Source organism: Hyaena hyaena, unplaced genomic scaffold (genome assembly GCF_003009895.1).
Source record: "Hyaena hyaena isolate Hyena2069 unplaced genomic scaffold, ASM300989v1 scaffold_13, whole genome shotgun sequence".
NCBI lineage: Eukaryota > Metazoa > Chordata > Mammalia > Carnivora > Hyaenidae > Hyaena > Hyaena hyaena.
The window spans coordinates 5,819,315-5,836,279 of record NW_024080645.1 but is presented as its reverse complement, the minus strand read 5'-3'; the positions used below and the strand labels follow the sequence as shown (position 1 = coordinate 5,836,279).

The 16,965-nt window shown below is 59.5% G+C and overlaps 1 protein-coding gene across 1 annotated transcript; it reads right to left on the bottom strand.

Annotated features, from left to right (window-relative positions):
• Positions 1–7,282: 7,282 nt before the first annotated feature.
• MESD (mesoderm development LRP chaperone) lies at positions 7,283–15,359 on the bottom strand. The gene is made up of 3 exons (XM_039256857.1): positions 15,134–15,359; positions 9,696–9,928; positions 7,283–8,486 (listed from the first exon to the last, which is right to left on the bottom strand). The coding sequence occupies exons 1-3, from the start codon at positions 15,335–15,337 to the stop codon at positions 8,228–8,230; spliced, it is 696 nt and encodes a 231-aa protein (XP_039112788.1). The 5' UTR covers positions 15,338–15,359; the 3' UTR covers positions 7,283–8,227.
• Positions 15,360–16,965: the final 1,606 nt, after the last annotated feature.

The window sequence follows — 16,965 nt, the reverse complement described above, 5'->3', positions numbered from 1 at the left end:
TGGCCCCGGACATACACTGATTAAAAATTAGAAGTGGGCGCCCAAAGGCAGAAAACCCCACCCTCTCCCTCAAGGGGTCCTAAGGAGGAGCGAAGACCTCAGGGAGTGGGTGAGGAAGGCTCTACCCTAGGGCTCTAGGGCTCTTCGGTCTATAGAAGGGGGGGCGTCAGATAGGCCCCGGGGGCGCCCCGCTGGGGCCGAGGCAGGAGGCCCCGTGTCTGCAGCCCGCACCGAAGCCGCGCTCCCGGCACGAGGAATGCGGGCCGGCTGGCCGGGAAGAGCAGATGCGCAGCGACCGGATGCCCCCGGAATTCCCGACATTCTGGACGGCTGCCTCCTCGCCCAGAGCGTTCAGGACTCCGGATTCGTGGGCTCGGATGCTGCGTCTTGCACACTTCGGCCAACTTCTCTGGAGGAGAGACAAGCGGCCTGGGTTTGTCAGGCGCCATGTGCCACGACGGGAGCACACGCCACCAGCTGGCTGCCAGGCCCAAGGCGACGGGCCCGCGTGTGGACAGCGTCAATCCCACCCTACGGGGTCTCGGCTGCAGCTTACGCGTCCTCAGACTCAGGGCCCCGTGGGGAAGGCCTGTGACACCTGGTGGGACCTCCTGAAATCGGCCCATGGGATGTCCCCTTGTCAGCACATGGCGTTAGCCTGTGGTCTCCTGCAGCCCAGCAGGGACCTGGGCGACTGGGGCCCTGGTCGTGCCCCTTTGCAGGGTGGACCCCCTTCCTGAGGCCCTGGGCTGCACACAGATCTGGGGGTGCCACAGCCAGCTGGTGGTAGAGCGGCCGTTCCCACCGGAAAGCCAGGAAGGCCACATGCCGCTGTGCTTCTGCATGCCGTGTGCGGGGCCGACAGCTACTCTCCTTCCAGAACAGTCTCGGCGGCCCAGGCAGACCCCCGTCCCCTCCTTCCCCTCAGGGGGCTGTGCCACAGCGAAGGGGGCCCGGTGTCCAGGGCAGCTGTGACTCAGAGGCGGGAATGGTTTGCACGTGTGGAGTGGGGTCCCCACGTGGATCTGCTTGCCTCCTCACCAGGCTGCCAGGGGGCGGGAGCATCTATCAGCACCAGGGGCCCCCATGACCCAGCTCAGAGGATGCCGGGCGGCCCGACCTCAGACCCGCACTCTGACGCCCAGGCTAGCTACTAACCGACCGAGCCCGGGGCTGGGGCACAAGTGAGATCAAGCGGCCAAGAGCTGGCCTGCAGTGGCTTCTCAGAAAGTGGTGACCCGTGCTGAGCACCTCTTCCCGGGCAGAGCCCGACCGCCTGGACTTCTCAGTCCTCGCTGTGTGCTTTTGGTAAAACGGGGGTGGTAACACAGCACTGACGGCCCGGGGTCACCCGAGGATGAGGTGCGTCCGTGCATGCACAACAGCACCGACAGCACCGTGGGTGAGAGCCCGTTAAGGTCCAGGAGCAATTCAGGGGTTCAGGGGAGCGGTGCGCTCAGCCACTCACGGGCACTTCAAGGGCTGTGGCAGGTGCAGACTCAGCAAGCTGCTCATCAGAACAGGAGGGGCGGGGTTAGAGCCGAGGCTGGTCTCTGCCGCCCCCTAGTGGACACACCCCTGTTAAAGGCCCTGACTACTTTAGGGGGTCTGGCCGGCCACATGACTGCGCAGCCAGGCCCTGGCTTTGGGGGCGCAGGGTGGAGCGGTCACACCTCCCTGACGGGGCTCTGTGAAGGCAGTGCTGCCCCCTGCCCGCTGGCCCTGCCCCAGCAGGCTCCACGAGGCAGTATGGGAAGCCTGTGGAGGCTCTGAAGTCCCAGCGTGGTTCTGGTCACTACAGTAACCCTCCTCTGCCCGCAAGCCCCGACTGAACTTGAGTGTCTGACTCGGCTACGGTCCTCTTCAGGACTCCCCCTTCAGATCTGCGGCTCCAGGGGCCCCCCCGGGGAAGAGCCTGACCTGTGCCCAGCCCAGAGTCCCCAGGGCACCACGGGAAAAGACTTCTGCAACGGGTTTCAAGGCCAAAGGGTTATTGCTATGCTCAGCAAAAGACACACACATCACCCACATCAGAGATGGCAGACTGCTGTTCTTGACCAAATTGGAGTCAGGCTCCTCCAGAGGTTTCCTCACAGTCAGGCTGTGGAGCCCAATGTTAGCGGAGAACCCAGCTAAGAAGGCCCAGCACCTTCCTCGGGGCCCTCACACCGAGTCCCGGGCCTGCCTTCAGCCAGGATCCAGCTTAGGAAGAATTCCTCGGCCCCCATCAGGCTCTGCTCAGATTTTCCCATCCAGTGACCCCTCACTCCGCCCTGGGCTGAAAACCCCCGGGTGTCCTTGCTCACAGGTGGGGACAACTCGCTTTCTGTGGCTGCAACAGCAGGGAATAGTCCTCGCCAAGTCCAGCCAGCATCCAGCACACGGCTTTTGTTTAACAGAATCCACCAGTAGATGAAGCGATGAAAGATAAGAACACATCATTTCTGGGGTGCCTGGGGGGCTCAGTCGGTTGAGACCGATTCTTGATTCGGGCTCAGTTCATGATTCCAGGGTCATGGGATGGAGCCCAGTGTTGTGCTCTGTGCTGAGCACGGAGCCTGCTTGAGATTCTCCCTCTCAAACTAAAAACAAAATAAAATAATTCCTATTTTTAATAAAAACAAATCATTTCCACAGGAGGAAGTGACTTTTAGTAAGCACAGAGAACAGGAAAACTTAGTAATTAAAGGCATGCAAATTAAAATAAATTACTGCCTTATCTCTGTTGAACCATGGCTGGCATGTAGGTGAGGTAAGTATTTTTTAAACAAATAAATACACTGATGAATTAAAAAATGAAACCCATTTCCAGTCGGCGTTGGGCAGACTGGATGGGTCTTCTCACATACTGCCAGTGACAGGTGCAAAGCGGGAATAAAGTGATGGCACACAGCACAAGCAGGCTCTCTGTCCCAGGACTCTGGGAGCCAATCCTGAACAACTCAACTTACGGGAGGCAAAAGCTAACTTCAGTTTATGACTGTGAGTACCTACAAGGGGCTCGAAGATTCCACAGTACAGAAAGACACACAGAGAGCAAGGATACGGCCCAGTGCCAGGGTCTCTGCATCCCTGCTTCGATCGACCCTCTCTTGAAAGGGATACACGGAATCAGAAAAGTCAGCCTGGGGCAGGGGTGGGGGTTAGGCTGACAGAAATCTCCCCCAAGTAGCCCCTGTGGACAGTTTATCTTAAGGACCCAGCTCTCAGAACCTGGGGTCACAGCCTAAATAATCCAGACCCAGGAGAAGGTGGGAGACTCAGGGCAAATCTGAAACTTCACCCACACAGGCCCTGAAACCTCCAGTGCAGGTGCTCTGCTCTCAGTGACTCAGCTACCCAATCACTCAGCGTCCGGCTGAGAGGCTCCAACGCGCCACCCCGGTGCGTGGGGTCCCCCTCCGGTGCGGATGGCCGTGGCCACTGCGCTGGGAGCGGAGTAGGGTCACTGTGCGAGCAGGGTGGGCGCAGGTGGGAGCAGACAGTCCCTGAAGGGGACGTGGGCAGTGAGCTCAAGCTGGACGCCCCCGTCTGTCCCAGCAGAAGCACGGACACGGCACAGCCGCCAGACATCCACGTCCGGCACGGAGTCGGCGTGCCACCACGGGAACTCTATTACAGAGTGACAAAATTCTCTTCCCGCCATGACGAAGTGCACAGATGATGTTCTTCCTGGGAGGAAGCGTGGTCGGGTGAAAGAGCTTCAAGAGCTGGGGTGGCGTATTCGTTGCTGAAATTCTCCTTTTATAGAGATCTTTTAACACCACTGTCATACTGTCTTAGTAAAAACAAGGCTCGGCTCCCGGTATGGAAGCAAGGACCCGGGCAGTGGGGAATGTGGACTCCTACAACAGAGGACGTGCTGACGGAGGTGCCCTGCTTTCAGACAGACGACGGGACCCCACGCAGGTGCAGAGTGACCTCACCGCTCACCCTGACCCCCGCACTGTCGATTCTGCCTGTAACACGGCCACTTTGTCGGTTTTTTCACACTCAACGTTTTAAATACAGCATTGAAATAGACTTCATCTTGGTGGCTGCGCCTTGCGACACTGGAGCCCCGTGTGCCTGCAGCGAGCCCCTCCCGGGCCCGGCCCTGCCCAGCAGTGTCCCTGGGCACAAAGCGGCGCTCAGGAGCAAGGAGGCTCAGAATTCACCTAAAATAGACGCGGAGACCAAGGCCTGGGAAAGGCCGTATCTGCTGAGCACGAACAGGAGGGAAAACCACCGTATGGCAGCCACCCAAACATTTGCAATAAAACAACAGAAGAATATACTTACAAACTGAGAAAAAGATTCTATTCTGGAGGGGGAAAAAAATTCAAGGGGGAGATTCTCCATTTGGACTCCTGGAGTTCATAAAATTAAAAAAAAATTTTTTTTAACGTCTATTTATTTTTGAGAGACAGAGACAGAGCATGAGCAGAGAGAGAGAGAGACAGAGAGAGAGACAGAGAGAGAGAGACAGAATTGGAAGCAGACTCCAGGCTCTGTCTGAGCTGTCAGCAGCCCGACGCGGGGCTCGAACTCAAGAGTCATGAGATCATGACCTGAGTCCAAGTCGGATGCTTAACCGACTGAGGCCCCCAGACCCCCTGCTGAGTTCAAAAAATTTAATAAAACCTTGAATTTTAATAAAAACAGCTGATATTAAAACCAGAATGAAACTAAAGAAAAAAATTCTCATTTCAGAACTAAAAAAAAAAAAAAGGGTCCCCAAAACCCCAATACAAAAATAACTGTTTCCACAACGGTAAAGGGGAAAAACAAACCCTGAATCTGCAACTGAAAATAACACATCATGTTCTATGAGAATTAAAAGGAAAAGAAGGAAAGAAAGGAAAATCAAAAATAAGCCTTCTTAGCGAAATTACTGCACCTTAGCAATGAGGAAGGACCCCCAGGAATCTGAGAGAAAAAACAGTCACTATTAAAGAGAAAGCCAGTGGGCCCTGGGCCACTACAAGCATGACGACGGACCAGAGTCGGAGAGAGAGGAGAGAGTGTGAGTTCCCGGCCTTGGTTAGGGGTTAATGCACACTAGTGAGGGTGGTTTAATTGAAATACAAAAACAAAACAAGAGGTTTGGGGCACCTGGATGGCTCAGTTGGTGAAGCAACTCAATCTCAGCTCAGGCCATGATCTCAAAGTTCATGAGTTCAAGCCCCGAGGAGGGCTCTGCGCCGGCAGCATGGAGCCTGCTTGGAATTCTCTCTCTCCCCCTCTCCCAAAATAAACAAACAAAAATAAGCTTTGAAAAAAAAAAATAGCAAGAGATGTGACAGTATATATAAACGCAACCACCAGAAGCGCGGAGAACAGCACAAGCATCACACACCAGGGGCAGGAGGGGGAGGCCGAGTCTCCAGTGACGTTCTGGTGCCGCCTTGTGCCCGCGCTGGATCAAGACATGAAAAGCACCAAGAACCAGCAGGGGTAAACCTGCGTATGTAGCTGTACCTATGTGCGTACATCCCCACCTCCCTGTGTGCGCGCGCCATCCCCCACCTCCCTATGTGCGTACACCCCCACCTCCTTATGTGCGCGCGCCCTCCCCCCACCTCCCTATGTGCGCACAACCCCCACCTCCCTATGTGCGCGCGCCCTCCCCCACCTCCCTATGTGCAAACCCCCTCCCCCCACCTCCCTTAGTGCGGACAATCCCCACCTCCCTATGTGCGCGCACCCCCACCTCCCTCCCTACGCGCGCCCTCCCCCACCTCCCTATGTGCGCGCGCCCTCCCCCACCTCCCTATGTGCGCACAACCCCCACCTCCCTATGTGCGCGCGCCCTCCCCCCACCTCCCTCAAACAAATTTCTCTTGGTCGTGAATCTGCAGCTGGCAGAACAGCTGTTGACAGCCGTCTCCGGAAAGTCTCGGGGCTGGGGCCACAAGTATTTGAAGGCTCCCAGGCTCACACATGTGCACGTGGGCTGGACACAGAGAGGGCTGGGCGGACACGGGCCCTGGGCGGACACGGGGGGCTGGGCGCGCACGGGGGGGCTGGGCGGACACCGGGACCTGGGTGGACATGGGGGAGGCTGGGCGGACACGGGGGGGGGGCTGGGCGGACACGGGGACCTGGGTGGACACGGGGGGTTAATGGGGGCTCCCTGGCATCTCTGTCCCCTCAGGGCCTCTCCAGCTCGTGGCGTCAGGGTAGCCCATCAAGCTAGGGGTTCTGCATGTATGAGGCTGGCCAAGGGCGATGCCCAGCACCCGCAGGACCGGAGACTGCTGGCAAAGGGACGAGGTCCCAGAAGTACTGGGACAGCAGCTTGGCAGCACCCAGCGAACTGTCACCTTCATTTCGTCCCGGCGGCCCCCGGGCGAGGAGTCTGCCCTTCAGATATAAACAAGTTTACCAAAACACAGGGCGGCTCCACGTACTAACGAAATCCTGAAAACCGAACACGAGGGCGCACCAGTAGGCAGCGCGCAGGTCCGCTGTGGGGCACAGGTCAGCACCACCCTCACCCCCTGGGGGCCGCTTGCCATCAAGACTTCAGTGCAGCCAGGTTCCAAGTGGACTGTGCCCGAGCTCAGCCCACCACAGCTGAGAACCGCCAGGGCACCCCAAAGTCCCGCAGGACCCCACGTACCTCCTCCCTCTTCAGGTGGCTGCTGCTCGGACACACCGTTCCTTGCTCCTGCCCCAGGGAGGGCCCCGCTGACATCCCGACGCGCCCCCCTTTGCCGCCCCACCTCAGGGTCCGTGGACCTCTCTCATCTATCCGTTGCCACTTTGTGTGTGATGCAGACTGGTCCTCCCCCACCAGGTCGCCAAGTTTCAGGGCAGCAGGGGCCGTGTCCAGGCTGTGCCCGGCCCCCACAGCACGTAAGAGACACTCTGAACCCCGGGGGACGGGGGCGCCTCCCGCACAGGCGCAGCGGGATCAGGACGTCCCGCCGTGGGAGCACTGCCAGGCGCAGGCCACTACGCGGGGCCGGGGGGGCAGCGTGGTCCTGTCCGCTCAGGACACTGCCCTGCCCTGGCTGCAGGACGGACTCGCGACGCATGGCCCAGGGAGACACCGAGAGCGCGGAGGGGAGCGCCCCTCGCCCTCGCCTGGCGCAGGGGCCCCTCCTGAGGACGGGGCGGGGGGCTCGGCTCCAGCTCCCCGGAGAGGGCGGGCTTCGCGGACGCCGTGACGCCGCACAGACACATCGCTACAGGCTGGGAAGTGAACTCCTGTTTTGGGAACAAATTAAGGACTGAGACACGGCGGCGGTGGCAGGGGCCGGGCACAGACTTTTCTCCTTGGACCGTCCTTCCCCGGTGACGTTTCCTGAGCACGTCCACGTGCCCTTTTTAATTTCTTAAAACTGCGACGGAAGTTCTGTACAAATAATCTGGGTTCTTAGAAACGACACCGTGTATGAATTCTACAAACAGCAAACCAGATGTTAGCAGAGCATTAGGGCCACACAAACACACCACAAATTTAGGCACTTTATCACAGAAAAATGTTCAGAAATGATGAGGTTACTGAGGCCTCCGTCACACTCCGCGACTCCCGAGTTACTCCCTTTACAGTCGTCGCCTCGAATGGCACGCCGGAGCCTCGCCGCCCGCGCAGGCGCCCTACACAGGACAGAGGCGGACCTCCCGGACTCACAGACACACGACACCGGCCGCTCCCAAGGCTCGTCCTGAGCCTGAACTGGGGTCCCAGTCAGAGTTCAGGCCAGTACTTGGGATCCCCCGGACAGGATGTCACCTCACGCCCCGCGCACGTGCGGGCCCCGTGTCCTGACCGTACGGCGCGGGTGAGGTTGGAGCGCTGTGTAAGCGCATAAGTTCAGTGTCACGGAAACGGTGTCCAAAGGCCCCGGGGCCCGGCCCCACAGACAGCGTCCATCCATCTGGCACCCAGCGGGCGTTCAGCTGGTGGAAACAAGGGGAGCCCGGACACAGCGGAGCCCCGGGGCAGAGCCGGGCAGGGAGGGGGTGCCTCAGGGGCCAGCGACTCCCCCGGACCCAAAGGGAAAAGCAACTGTCAGGTTTCCACCACCAGTGACTTTACAGGAAGCTCGAATGTGTCACTGTCCAATGTTAATGACAAGGCCTCTGTCTTCTTGCCTGGCGCCTCTGAAACAGTAACTCTCACGTGGACCCCAAACTGGTCACACGGCAGAGCCCTTCCAGGAGCGGGCAGGATGCCCCAGGGAGCGGCTCCTGCCCGCGCCCGGTGGCCGCCCGTCCCGGAAGTGGCCGGGGCCCATCACAGCTCTTCCCTCTTACTCCCAGCGCGACTGTCTTCCTTCACAGCCTTGGCCTGAGACCTCGGGTCCCCCCCCTTCTTCTTGCCCTTCTCCTGCTTGGTCTTGCTCTTGTGCCCGCCGCCTCCACGCCCGGGGTACACCTGGCCCTCCAGCGTCACGTCGGCGCACCTGTCCTGACTGACCAGGAAGTCCTTGATCTCCCACGCGTAGCTCCCGTCCCGCAGCATGAAGATGGCACGGTCGGCCCCCACGATGAACCTGCAGAGACACGCGGTGGGGACACGGCGGTAAGGCGCAGCCGGGGCAGAGCCGTCCTGCGCACGTCACCAGGGCAAGTAACGCCTTTCAAACTGAACACGGAACAGAGCACTACGGCCCTCGCGGCCTGGAAGCTACTGACGCCTGCGATCACGGCACCAGCTGAGTGACCTGCCCGACTGGCCCCTCCGCTCCGGACACAGAGACAGAGCCGCGTGGCCCCGAGGAGCCGCCAGCACTCAACAGGCCCCAAGGGGCAGGGAGGAAGAGAACAAGGCCCGGGTGGCGCAGTGGTGTGGCCGGCAGGCACATGGGGGCTCCTGGACGCCTTCCCCCCGACCCCCTGCAGAGAGGAGCGGTGGCTCAGTGTGCGTCCCCGGCGTGCGGACCGGCCCCCTCGGCGTGCACTTACACCAACGAAGGCACCGAGCGTTGTACGGCCGCAAACGCTCTGGCTGCACCTTCGTGTTCGTCCATCCTTATGTTTCCTAAACTAAGAACCCTTGAAGACCCTGAACTTCCAAAATGTGAGTGAGGAGGAAAAAGACAATTCCCTAAAACGGCATCTCAGGATCGTACTGAGCTAGGAGGCCCTGAGCCCCGGCCTCGGGTCGGTTATCCGTTAGCAGGCTGGTCTGAGCATGTGCAAGCTCGGCCACACCTGGGAGCACCCTCCGGGGGAGAAACCTCGGGGGTGGGGGGTGGGCACCGTGTCCTGCTGCAGGCAGTGTGCCCCCAGGGGCCAACCGTCCAGGCCTCCTCAGATGAAACAGGAGTCACAGACACAGCTCTGGTGCTGCGTGGTGATGGGGGGGTGGGGGGTGAGGAGCAGAGCACACGGTGCCGACAAGTCCTTCGTCATTCGCCCGAAACTAACGGAACATGTGTCAGCTGCGCTCAGAAAAAAATTTAAAAACATAAAGCCAACTACAATTTTAGGATCAAATAAGATGCTTTAAAAAAAAAAAAAAAAAAGGCTCACTACTGGCCTTGACCAATAATAAACGCTCTTCTTTAGAGAATGACAAAAAAGGGGATAAACGAACAAGCACAGAAGAGGAGCCGAGACGGGAGGGTCCTGGACCCGAGGCAGCAGCGCCCAAAAGGGCTCCGCTCCGGACTCGGGGAAGGCCCAGCGCTGCCCACAGCATCTCAGCAGGCCCGCCGCCTCACCTCTGCCCGCCGCCTCACCTCTGCCCACCACCTCACCTCTGCACGTCGTAGTTGGCGTTGAACAGGCTGCCCTGCCAGAGGCTGGTGATCTCCTCCGTCTCCTTCTCGGAGGGGCTCCCGGACACGGTGACGAACATCATGAGCGTCTTCCCCTTCTTCGTCATCTTGAGGATGCTCTCGGGCTTGCCCGGGTCTATCTGGGAGAAGTCAATGGGAGCCGAGGGCCTTTTGTGCTCAGGGAGGTCCCCTTCTTCTATGTCGTCGTCCTTCTGTTAGAGAACAAAACACAGCGTCACCGTCACCAGAAACGGGCTTGTCGAACAGCGCAGACAGGGGTGGCCGTGACCCCCATTAGCAGGAAGAGGAAACCGGGGCTCCCCTCCTCTACCTGACCCCCAAGTGAAGTCCCAGTCCCAGGCAGGACCCACCACCTGTCACTCCAGGTCACTGATACCTGAGGCCCCCGTGTGACAGCCTCAAAGAATCTGCCCAATCCGGCGGCTGTACCAACAGCCACGTTCCGGTCGGGTGCTGCAGGAAGTACGACACAGCGGAGAAGCGAAAACGTGATCATGTGCCCTGAACCCCAACACGACAATACTGGGCGACAGAAGCCAGGCACAGAATCAGACACTGTATAAACTTACTTAAAGTTCAAGACGAAACAAAATCAAGACATTTAGAACAGGGGGGCCTGTGGGCGGGGGGCTGAGGGGGTTCTGACTGGGACAGGGCAAAAGGGAACGTTCTGAGATGATGGAATGGTCTCCACCCTGCAGGGGTGTGGGCAGCACACGTGTCCACTGGGCAGGGCCCTGCAGTCCGTACTTAACACCTGCGTGTCACGTGGGCCAAAGCCAGCTGAAAACTAAGAACTGCCCGGGGCGCACCGGGCTCGGTTAGCTGAGGCTCCGACTTCGGCTCAGGTCATGATATCCTGGTTCGTGGGTTCGAGCCCCACGTCGGGCTCTGTGCTGACGGCTCAGAGCCTGGAGCTGCTTCGGATTCTGTCTCCCCTCTGTCTCTGCCCCTCCCCAATGTGCAATGTCTGTCTGTCTCTCTCAAAAATAAATACACATTAAATATAATTTTCAATAAAAAAACAAGAGCCGTGAACAAACGCTCCATCAGGTTAGCAGGCCTGGTTTGTGCACGGTGTGAACTACACTTCTGACGCCACAGCTGTGACCTCCAGGCTGGAACGAAGGAGTAGATGCACCAAGGACAGGACACCGGGCCCCCCTTGGGGCAGAGCCACAGGAGGCCCACGCCCTGTGGTGTCAGAGGGACCGGGTGATGCCTCACGGGGCGGCAGGCAGGCAGAGAGAGCGATAAATAAAAACATCCAAGAACCAGAGCTCCTCGGAGAAAAGCCCAATAAACCAGCACAAGATGATGCGACGCTCTGGGAGTGGAAACGGGTGGCCCCTGAGGACATTGCACCAAGTGACGGAGGCCCTGCGCGGGAGGGCACGCTGCGCGGGGCCACTGCTACGAGATGCCCAGGACTGGACAGGACAGAGGGCAGAGGCTGCCGGGGGCTGAGGGTGGGGAGAAGGCGGGGAGGCTGACGGAGACGAGACCTCTTTGGGGTGATGGAAATGTCCTGCCACGGACGGCGGTGGTGGCGCACGGCCCTCTGAAGCCACTGCGGAAATGCACGCGTTAAGTGGCTAAGCTGCAGGGCACGCGAATTCTCTCCGATAAAGCAGCTATCAAACACCCCGAAGAACGGCCGGCCCAAAATGACACAGAGCCCGTGTGTCTCTCTTGCCTGGTCCTCCTGAGGAGTCAGAGGACGTCGACACTAACGCGCTACTAAGATACCCACGGGGGCACGTACAGCGGTGCCCTAAGGTGACCGCGCTCGCAGCAGCCCCGGGACCCTGCGCGAGCCCCACCCAACCAGCCTCTGGGCGGCCTGCCTGGCCTGTTCCTCACCTGTCCACACAAAGCAGAACCAGGTGGCCCCCACCTCGGCCGCGGCACCGACCAGCACAAGGTGCGGAGCATCTGCTCAAGAGGCCCAGAGGCACGTGCGGCGCTGTCAGAGGATCCCAGCAGGTTGGAAAACCACCTATACCCGGGCGGGGGGGGGGGGGCATCTCCCTCCTAGGGGTTGGGGGTCCAGTGACAAAAAGGCAGGCCATAAACACCCAGGGGTCAGGCCCACGACCGGTACCTCAAAACACCCCAGACGCGAGTGGGCTCAGAAACCTAGAACATCTGTAGTCTTCACACCCGCTTCACTACGGGTCCTGAAGTTAACTCAGGAGGTCACACACAGCACTTCTTTTCCTACAGCAAGGGTGCGGAAGGCTTCTAACAACTTTAATCCCGTCTTCCAGGCGCCCCTGTGTGTTCCGCGGGAGGAGCAGCAGCCGGAGGCTCACGGTCCAGTTCTGCGGGTCAGCTTCTCCCCTGGGCAGCGTGTTCTTCTCTCCTTATCTCCTCTCCCACAGCAGCAATCAAGCCCCTACCCCCGGGCAGGGCAGGGCCTGGGGCGGTCAGGCACTCCCCAGTCCCAGCCCTGCCTCCAGGCCTCCCCATGGTCAAGTTCAATAGTCACAAAACTGAACTCCCCCTCCCGCAGACCCTGTCTTCCCCGCCCCCAGCAGCACAGCCCTGCAGGGCCCCCGCGGGACAGATGAGGCAGGTGAGCCTCGGGGAGGAGCAGTAGCCACCAAGGCCACATGCCAGCAGGGGTGACACTGAAGGGCAAACCCACAGTTTCTGGGGTCCGCGCCCCACCTGCCCTTGACTGGAAGGTAAAATGAAAGAATTGCCTTCGGTTTTCCTATGCCAACTGGGACTCAGTGAAGAGGGTTCCCTGTTCACCTGCTCGGGCGTGAGGGAGGCAGGCCTCTCCATGGAAGAACGGCGCTCACACCAGTGGGAAGGGGTGGGGGTGGGCTTAGGGGCCACCCCGGGGCAGAAGCGCTGTCTCCCCCTCAGAACAGTCACTGCTCCCGGGGAGGGCGCTCACACTTGTGGATGCTCCACAAACACTAGCCCATGTTGTCTGCACGGCACCCCCCCAAAGGGGGAGCTTACCCGGCTTCATGGTTAAGGAAATGAGGGTGCCATCTACCAAGCAGTCAAGCCAGGTTCCAAACCCCCGTCCCTTCAGCCAGTTGTGCTGTCTCCTGCCGGGTCACACAATCACCCAGCTACAAGGTGAGCACGCTCCCTCTCACATTCCTCCCTTCCTCTCAGACCCTGGAGATTCCAGCTTAGGGCAGGCCCTCCCCTCCCCTCCCACCTTCACTGTGTTCAGCAATGTGCCCAGCAGGGCAGTAAAATGGTGCAGAGAACAGGCCTGAGAGTCAATCAGCTTATTTGCTATGTGACCTTGGGCAAGTCACTTAACCTCTCTGTGCTGCAGTGTCCTCATCTAGAGAGCAGGGTGAGCTCATTAAATGAGTGCATGTGCCCAGAGCATCCTGCTGGCTCCTGAAAACTCAGCGAGCATTAACCAGGAAGCTGCTTCCGCCTTCGTTCTCCCTGCGTACCCTCCTAGACTACGCCGACCAGTCGCTTCTCTAACCATGACGGCCCACTGTTCAAGGACCTCCCATGGCCGAAAGCGCACTCGGGGCGCGCTCTGAAGCCTCTAGAAGCGTGACGAAGGCTGTGCAGCAGCCCAGGAAAACACTGAACACGCGAGCGAGAAAAGCAGCAGCGGGAAGGACACCGATGCCAGGCTCTGAGCTGAGGGGGCGCAGGAGCGAGGGGGGCGCAGGAGCGAGTGGCGCGTCAGCCCTCGGAACCAGCGATCACACGGAAGCGCTCCGCGAGGGCAGTACCCGCGTCACTCGGCTTTTCCACCTCATCAGGGCCCCGCACGGCCTGGTCCCACCCTCCCTCCCACCGTCCCGGCTGCAAACGCCAGACGTGGCCTTCCACCCCGGTGGCACCACCCTACGTGCTTCCCAGGTTTTCTCCGCGAATCCTTCAGCTCCGGAGGTGGGCACTGCCAGTGCCTCTATTTGGTGGGTAAGGACACTCTCACCCTCCGAAGTCACAAGCGGTTTGAACCCAGGCAGTCTAGCTGACAAGCCTGTGCTCTAGGTACCGGGTGCCCGAGTGCCCCACCCCCAGCTCGCCGCCCGTCTCCACATGGCCCTGCCTCTAGCCCAGGTGCCCTGCCTCCCTGGGGCCCTCTGGAAGTCCCCAGCACTTTCTTTCCGCAGCACCCTTCTAACTCAGTACTTCAAGGTAGAATTAATTCCTCTAGAGGCAGCGCTCCGACTTCAGGAACCCAACACTTCAGTAGCTGCACCGTAAACGGGTGGGCGATTGCAAGGAGACAGTAAGCGGGCAAGGAGCTCCTGCGTGAAGTTCCCTCTCCGTTAGCGGTGCGCACACTCGCATCTACCCCGTGCACACGCATATCTTCCCCGGGCGCACTCCCATCTACTCCCACCTTGCCATCAGGCAGATACACACGAAAGTACAAGTCCGCTTTCTCCTAGTCAAATTCATTGGATGGTATTTTAAACTCACATCCGAAAGCCTCTATCACACAGGCCATGCACACGGAAATAACCACAAAATAAGAGACATCAGCCTGGGAAGAGGCATCGGCGGGCAAAACCTCATTCTGCACATAAGGAACTTGAAGCCCAGAGGGGAAACGGGACTTGCCCAAGGTTACACAGCCAGCAGCCCAAGTTTCTTGGGGCGCCTGGGTGGCTCAGTCGGTTAAGGCTGACTCCTGACCTCAGGGCTCCTGAGTTTGAGCCCTGCCTCACACTCCTGCACTGCTTGGAACTCTCTCCCCATCTTTCTGCCCCCACCGCACACATGCTCTGTCTCCCTCTCTCTCTCAAAATAAATAAGTAAACTTTAAAAAAGAACCCAAGTTTCGGACTCCACTCCACCAAGTCTGCAAATAAGCCAGGGGCGTTACAACCACTCTGCAAGGGAAAAACGGCACTGCGTGCTTTCCTTCCGTGAACCTCATCTAAAAACCTCATCACCCACTACAGAACATTCAGGTAACACACCAAAAATCCTACTCTCACAAAAACAAGTCTCCCCGCCTTTAAACGAAATGTGAGCACCAGCTTTTGACCTCCACCCTCCACTCCCCAAATTACAAAACCCTTAACAGGGAATACACCGAAACGAGGAGTCTGAAGTGCTACTGGTCCAGAAGCCGAGAGAGCCCGTGAAGGGGAGACGACCCTCGGCCCACCCCCGAGGAGCACCGTGCTAAGGCCCCCTACCCACGTGCCGGGCTCGGTGACCCCGGGGGCGCCGAGAAAGTAGGGCGAGGCCCCGGAAGGGCGCAAGGGGGCTTTGGGGTGAGCCTGGGGCGAGGCGGCAAGGCCGCCGGGCCGTGGCAGAGAGGGTGGCAGGGGGCGGGCGGGCACCGGGGCGGGGTGTGGAGGGCGCCCGGGCAGAGCGGCCGGAGGTCAGAGGGAGCCGGGCCCCGGACCGCGGGAGGCGGCGGGTGCGCGCGCACGGACCTCCCATTGCTCCAGAAGACGCGCCATGTCCGCATCGTTGTAGTCGCGAATATCCTTCTTCTTCTTCCGCGGAGGCGGGCTGGCCTCGCCGGGCGTCCCGGCCGCGCCCTCGGCGGCGCAGGCCCGCGGCGGCAGCGGCGGCAGCAGCAGCTCAGAGGCGCAGAGAAGGACCAGGGCGGCGCGCGCCCAGCCGGAGGCAGCCATCTTCGCCGTGCCGCCGCGGGGACCACGCTTGCGCGCGCCGCCGGGCCCCGCCCCCAAGCTCGCCTTCCGACCCCGCCTCCGGCCCTCGCCGGCCTATCACGCCCCGCCTCGTGCCCGCCTCCTGGCCGGCGTCCGCCCCACTAGAGACCCCGCCCCCGGGCTCGCCTTCCGGCTCCGCCCCCGCCTCACGCAGACCTACCAGGCCCCGCCTCGTACCCGCTTCCCGGCTCGCGTCGGCCCGGCCGTAGGCCCCACCCCTTGGCCCGCCTCCTGGCGCGCGCCCGCTCACCACGCCCCGCCCCCGGGCTCGCCTTCCGGCCCCGCCCCCGCCCCGCGCCGGCCTACCGGGCCCCTCCTCGTACTCTCCGCCGCAGGCCCCGCCCCCGCGCCGTCTTGGCTCGCTCCGCCCCCCCCCCCCCCCCCCCGCGGTCGCGGCGAGGCGCTGGGCCTCCGCCGGGGTGCGGCCGCCGCGCCCGCTCGTCTGCTGGCGGGGGCGTGTCCTTTTCTGTCGGACGTGCGGGCCCCGTCCTCTGGTCCCCCCGGGCGTCCGGGAGCCCCCGACAGCGCCTCGAGCGGCCCCCGTTTCTGCCTGCGACAGGAACTGGGGGGGTCGGGGGCGGCCTGGGCCGGGGAGGCCGCTGCGGCCCGGCGGGGGTTCCTGTCCGTCTCCCGCCGCCGCTTACCCGGCGGTGAGTGGCAGGTGGCTCAGCCTTCTCAAGGTCACGGACAGGCCGCGCTCTGCTCTCGGTCACAGGGGAGGCAGCCCTACCAGCTTTCAGGGTCACGGTCGCCTCTGGGACGCGAATACGACTTTTTTTTTTTTTTTTTAACCGTTGCTTTTCATTTTTAAGACAGCTTCCGTATTTTGTCTGATTTTAACTTAATACTGCAGGCTCTGACTAATGCATTTTAAAGCTGAGTGTTTTTTTGTTTGTTTCGCACTTAAAAGTAGAGTGTGGAGAGATGCTTTCAAATTACTTGAGTTTTAAGTGGCCTTACCTGCTGATGTTTCTTTTAAATTGTTAATTATGTAAAAAAGACATGGAAATAGACACTGTAGTTGTAAGATAGTCAGATATACAGAGTTCCAAATATTCTGCTCCACCCCACAACTGCCCTCCAGTCAAGTAGTTTGTCACATATTGTATACATTTTCCTATATATTTTTAAACACCAAAATGTCCCTAGAAATCTGTTTCATATAAATTTTGTTGCATTTGTGTGTAAGTCTCTGGCAGCATAGTGTGGTAAACATTTTGGTTCCTTACATCCCTTCACTTAGCAATGTAACATGGACTTTCTTTTTGCTTTGGAATAGTGTGTTTCCAATAGTTTATCTCCCTATTACCCTACTTGATGGACACTTCTTACTAGTTTTTGTATTACCGCAAAAAAAAAAAAAAAGCCACAATAAACCTCTTTATCCGTGCCTTATGTTAGGGGCTGAATTGCATCTCCCCCCGATTTCCTATGTTGAGATCCTAATTCCAGTACCTCAAAATGTGACTGTATTTGGAGAAAGAGGCTATACAGAGGTAATGAAGTTAACATAAGTTTGCAAAGATCGCTCCCAATCCAGTATGCTGTCTTCTATAAGAAGAGGAAACTTGGTGGGTGCCTGGGCGGCT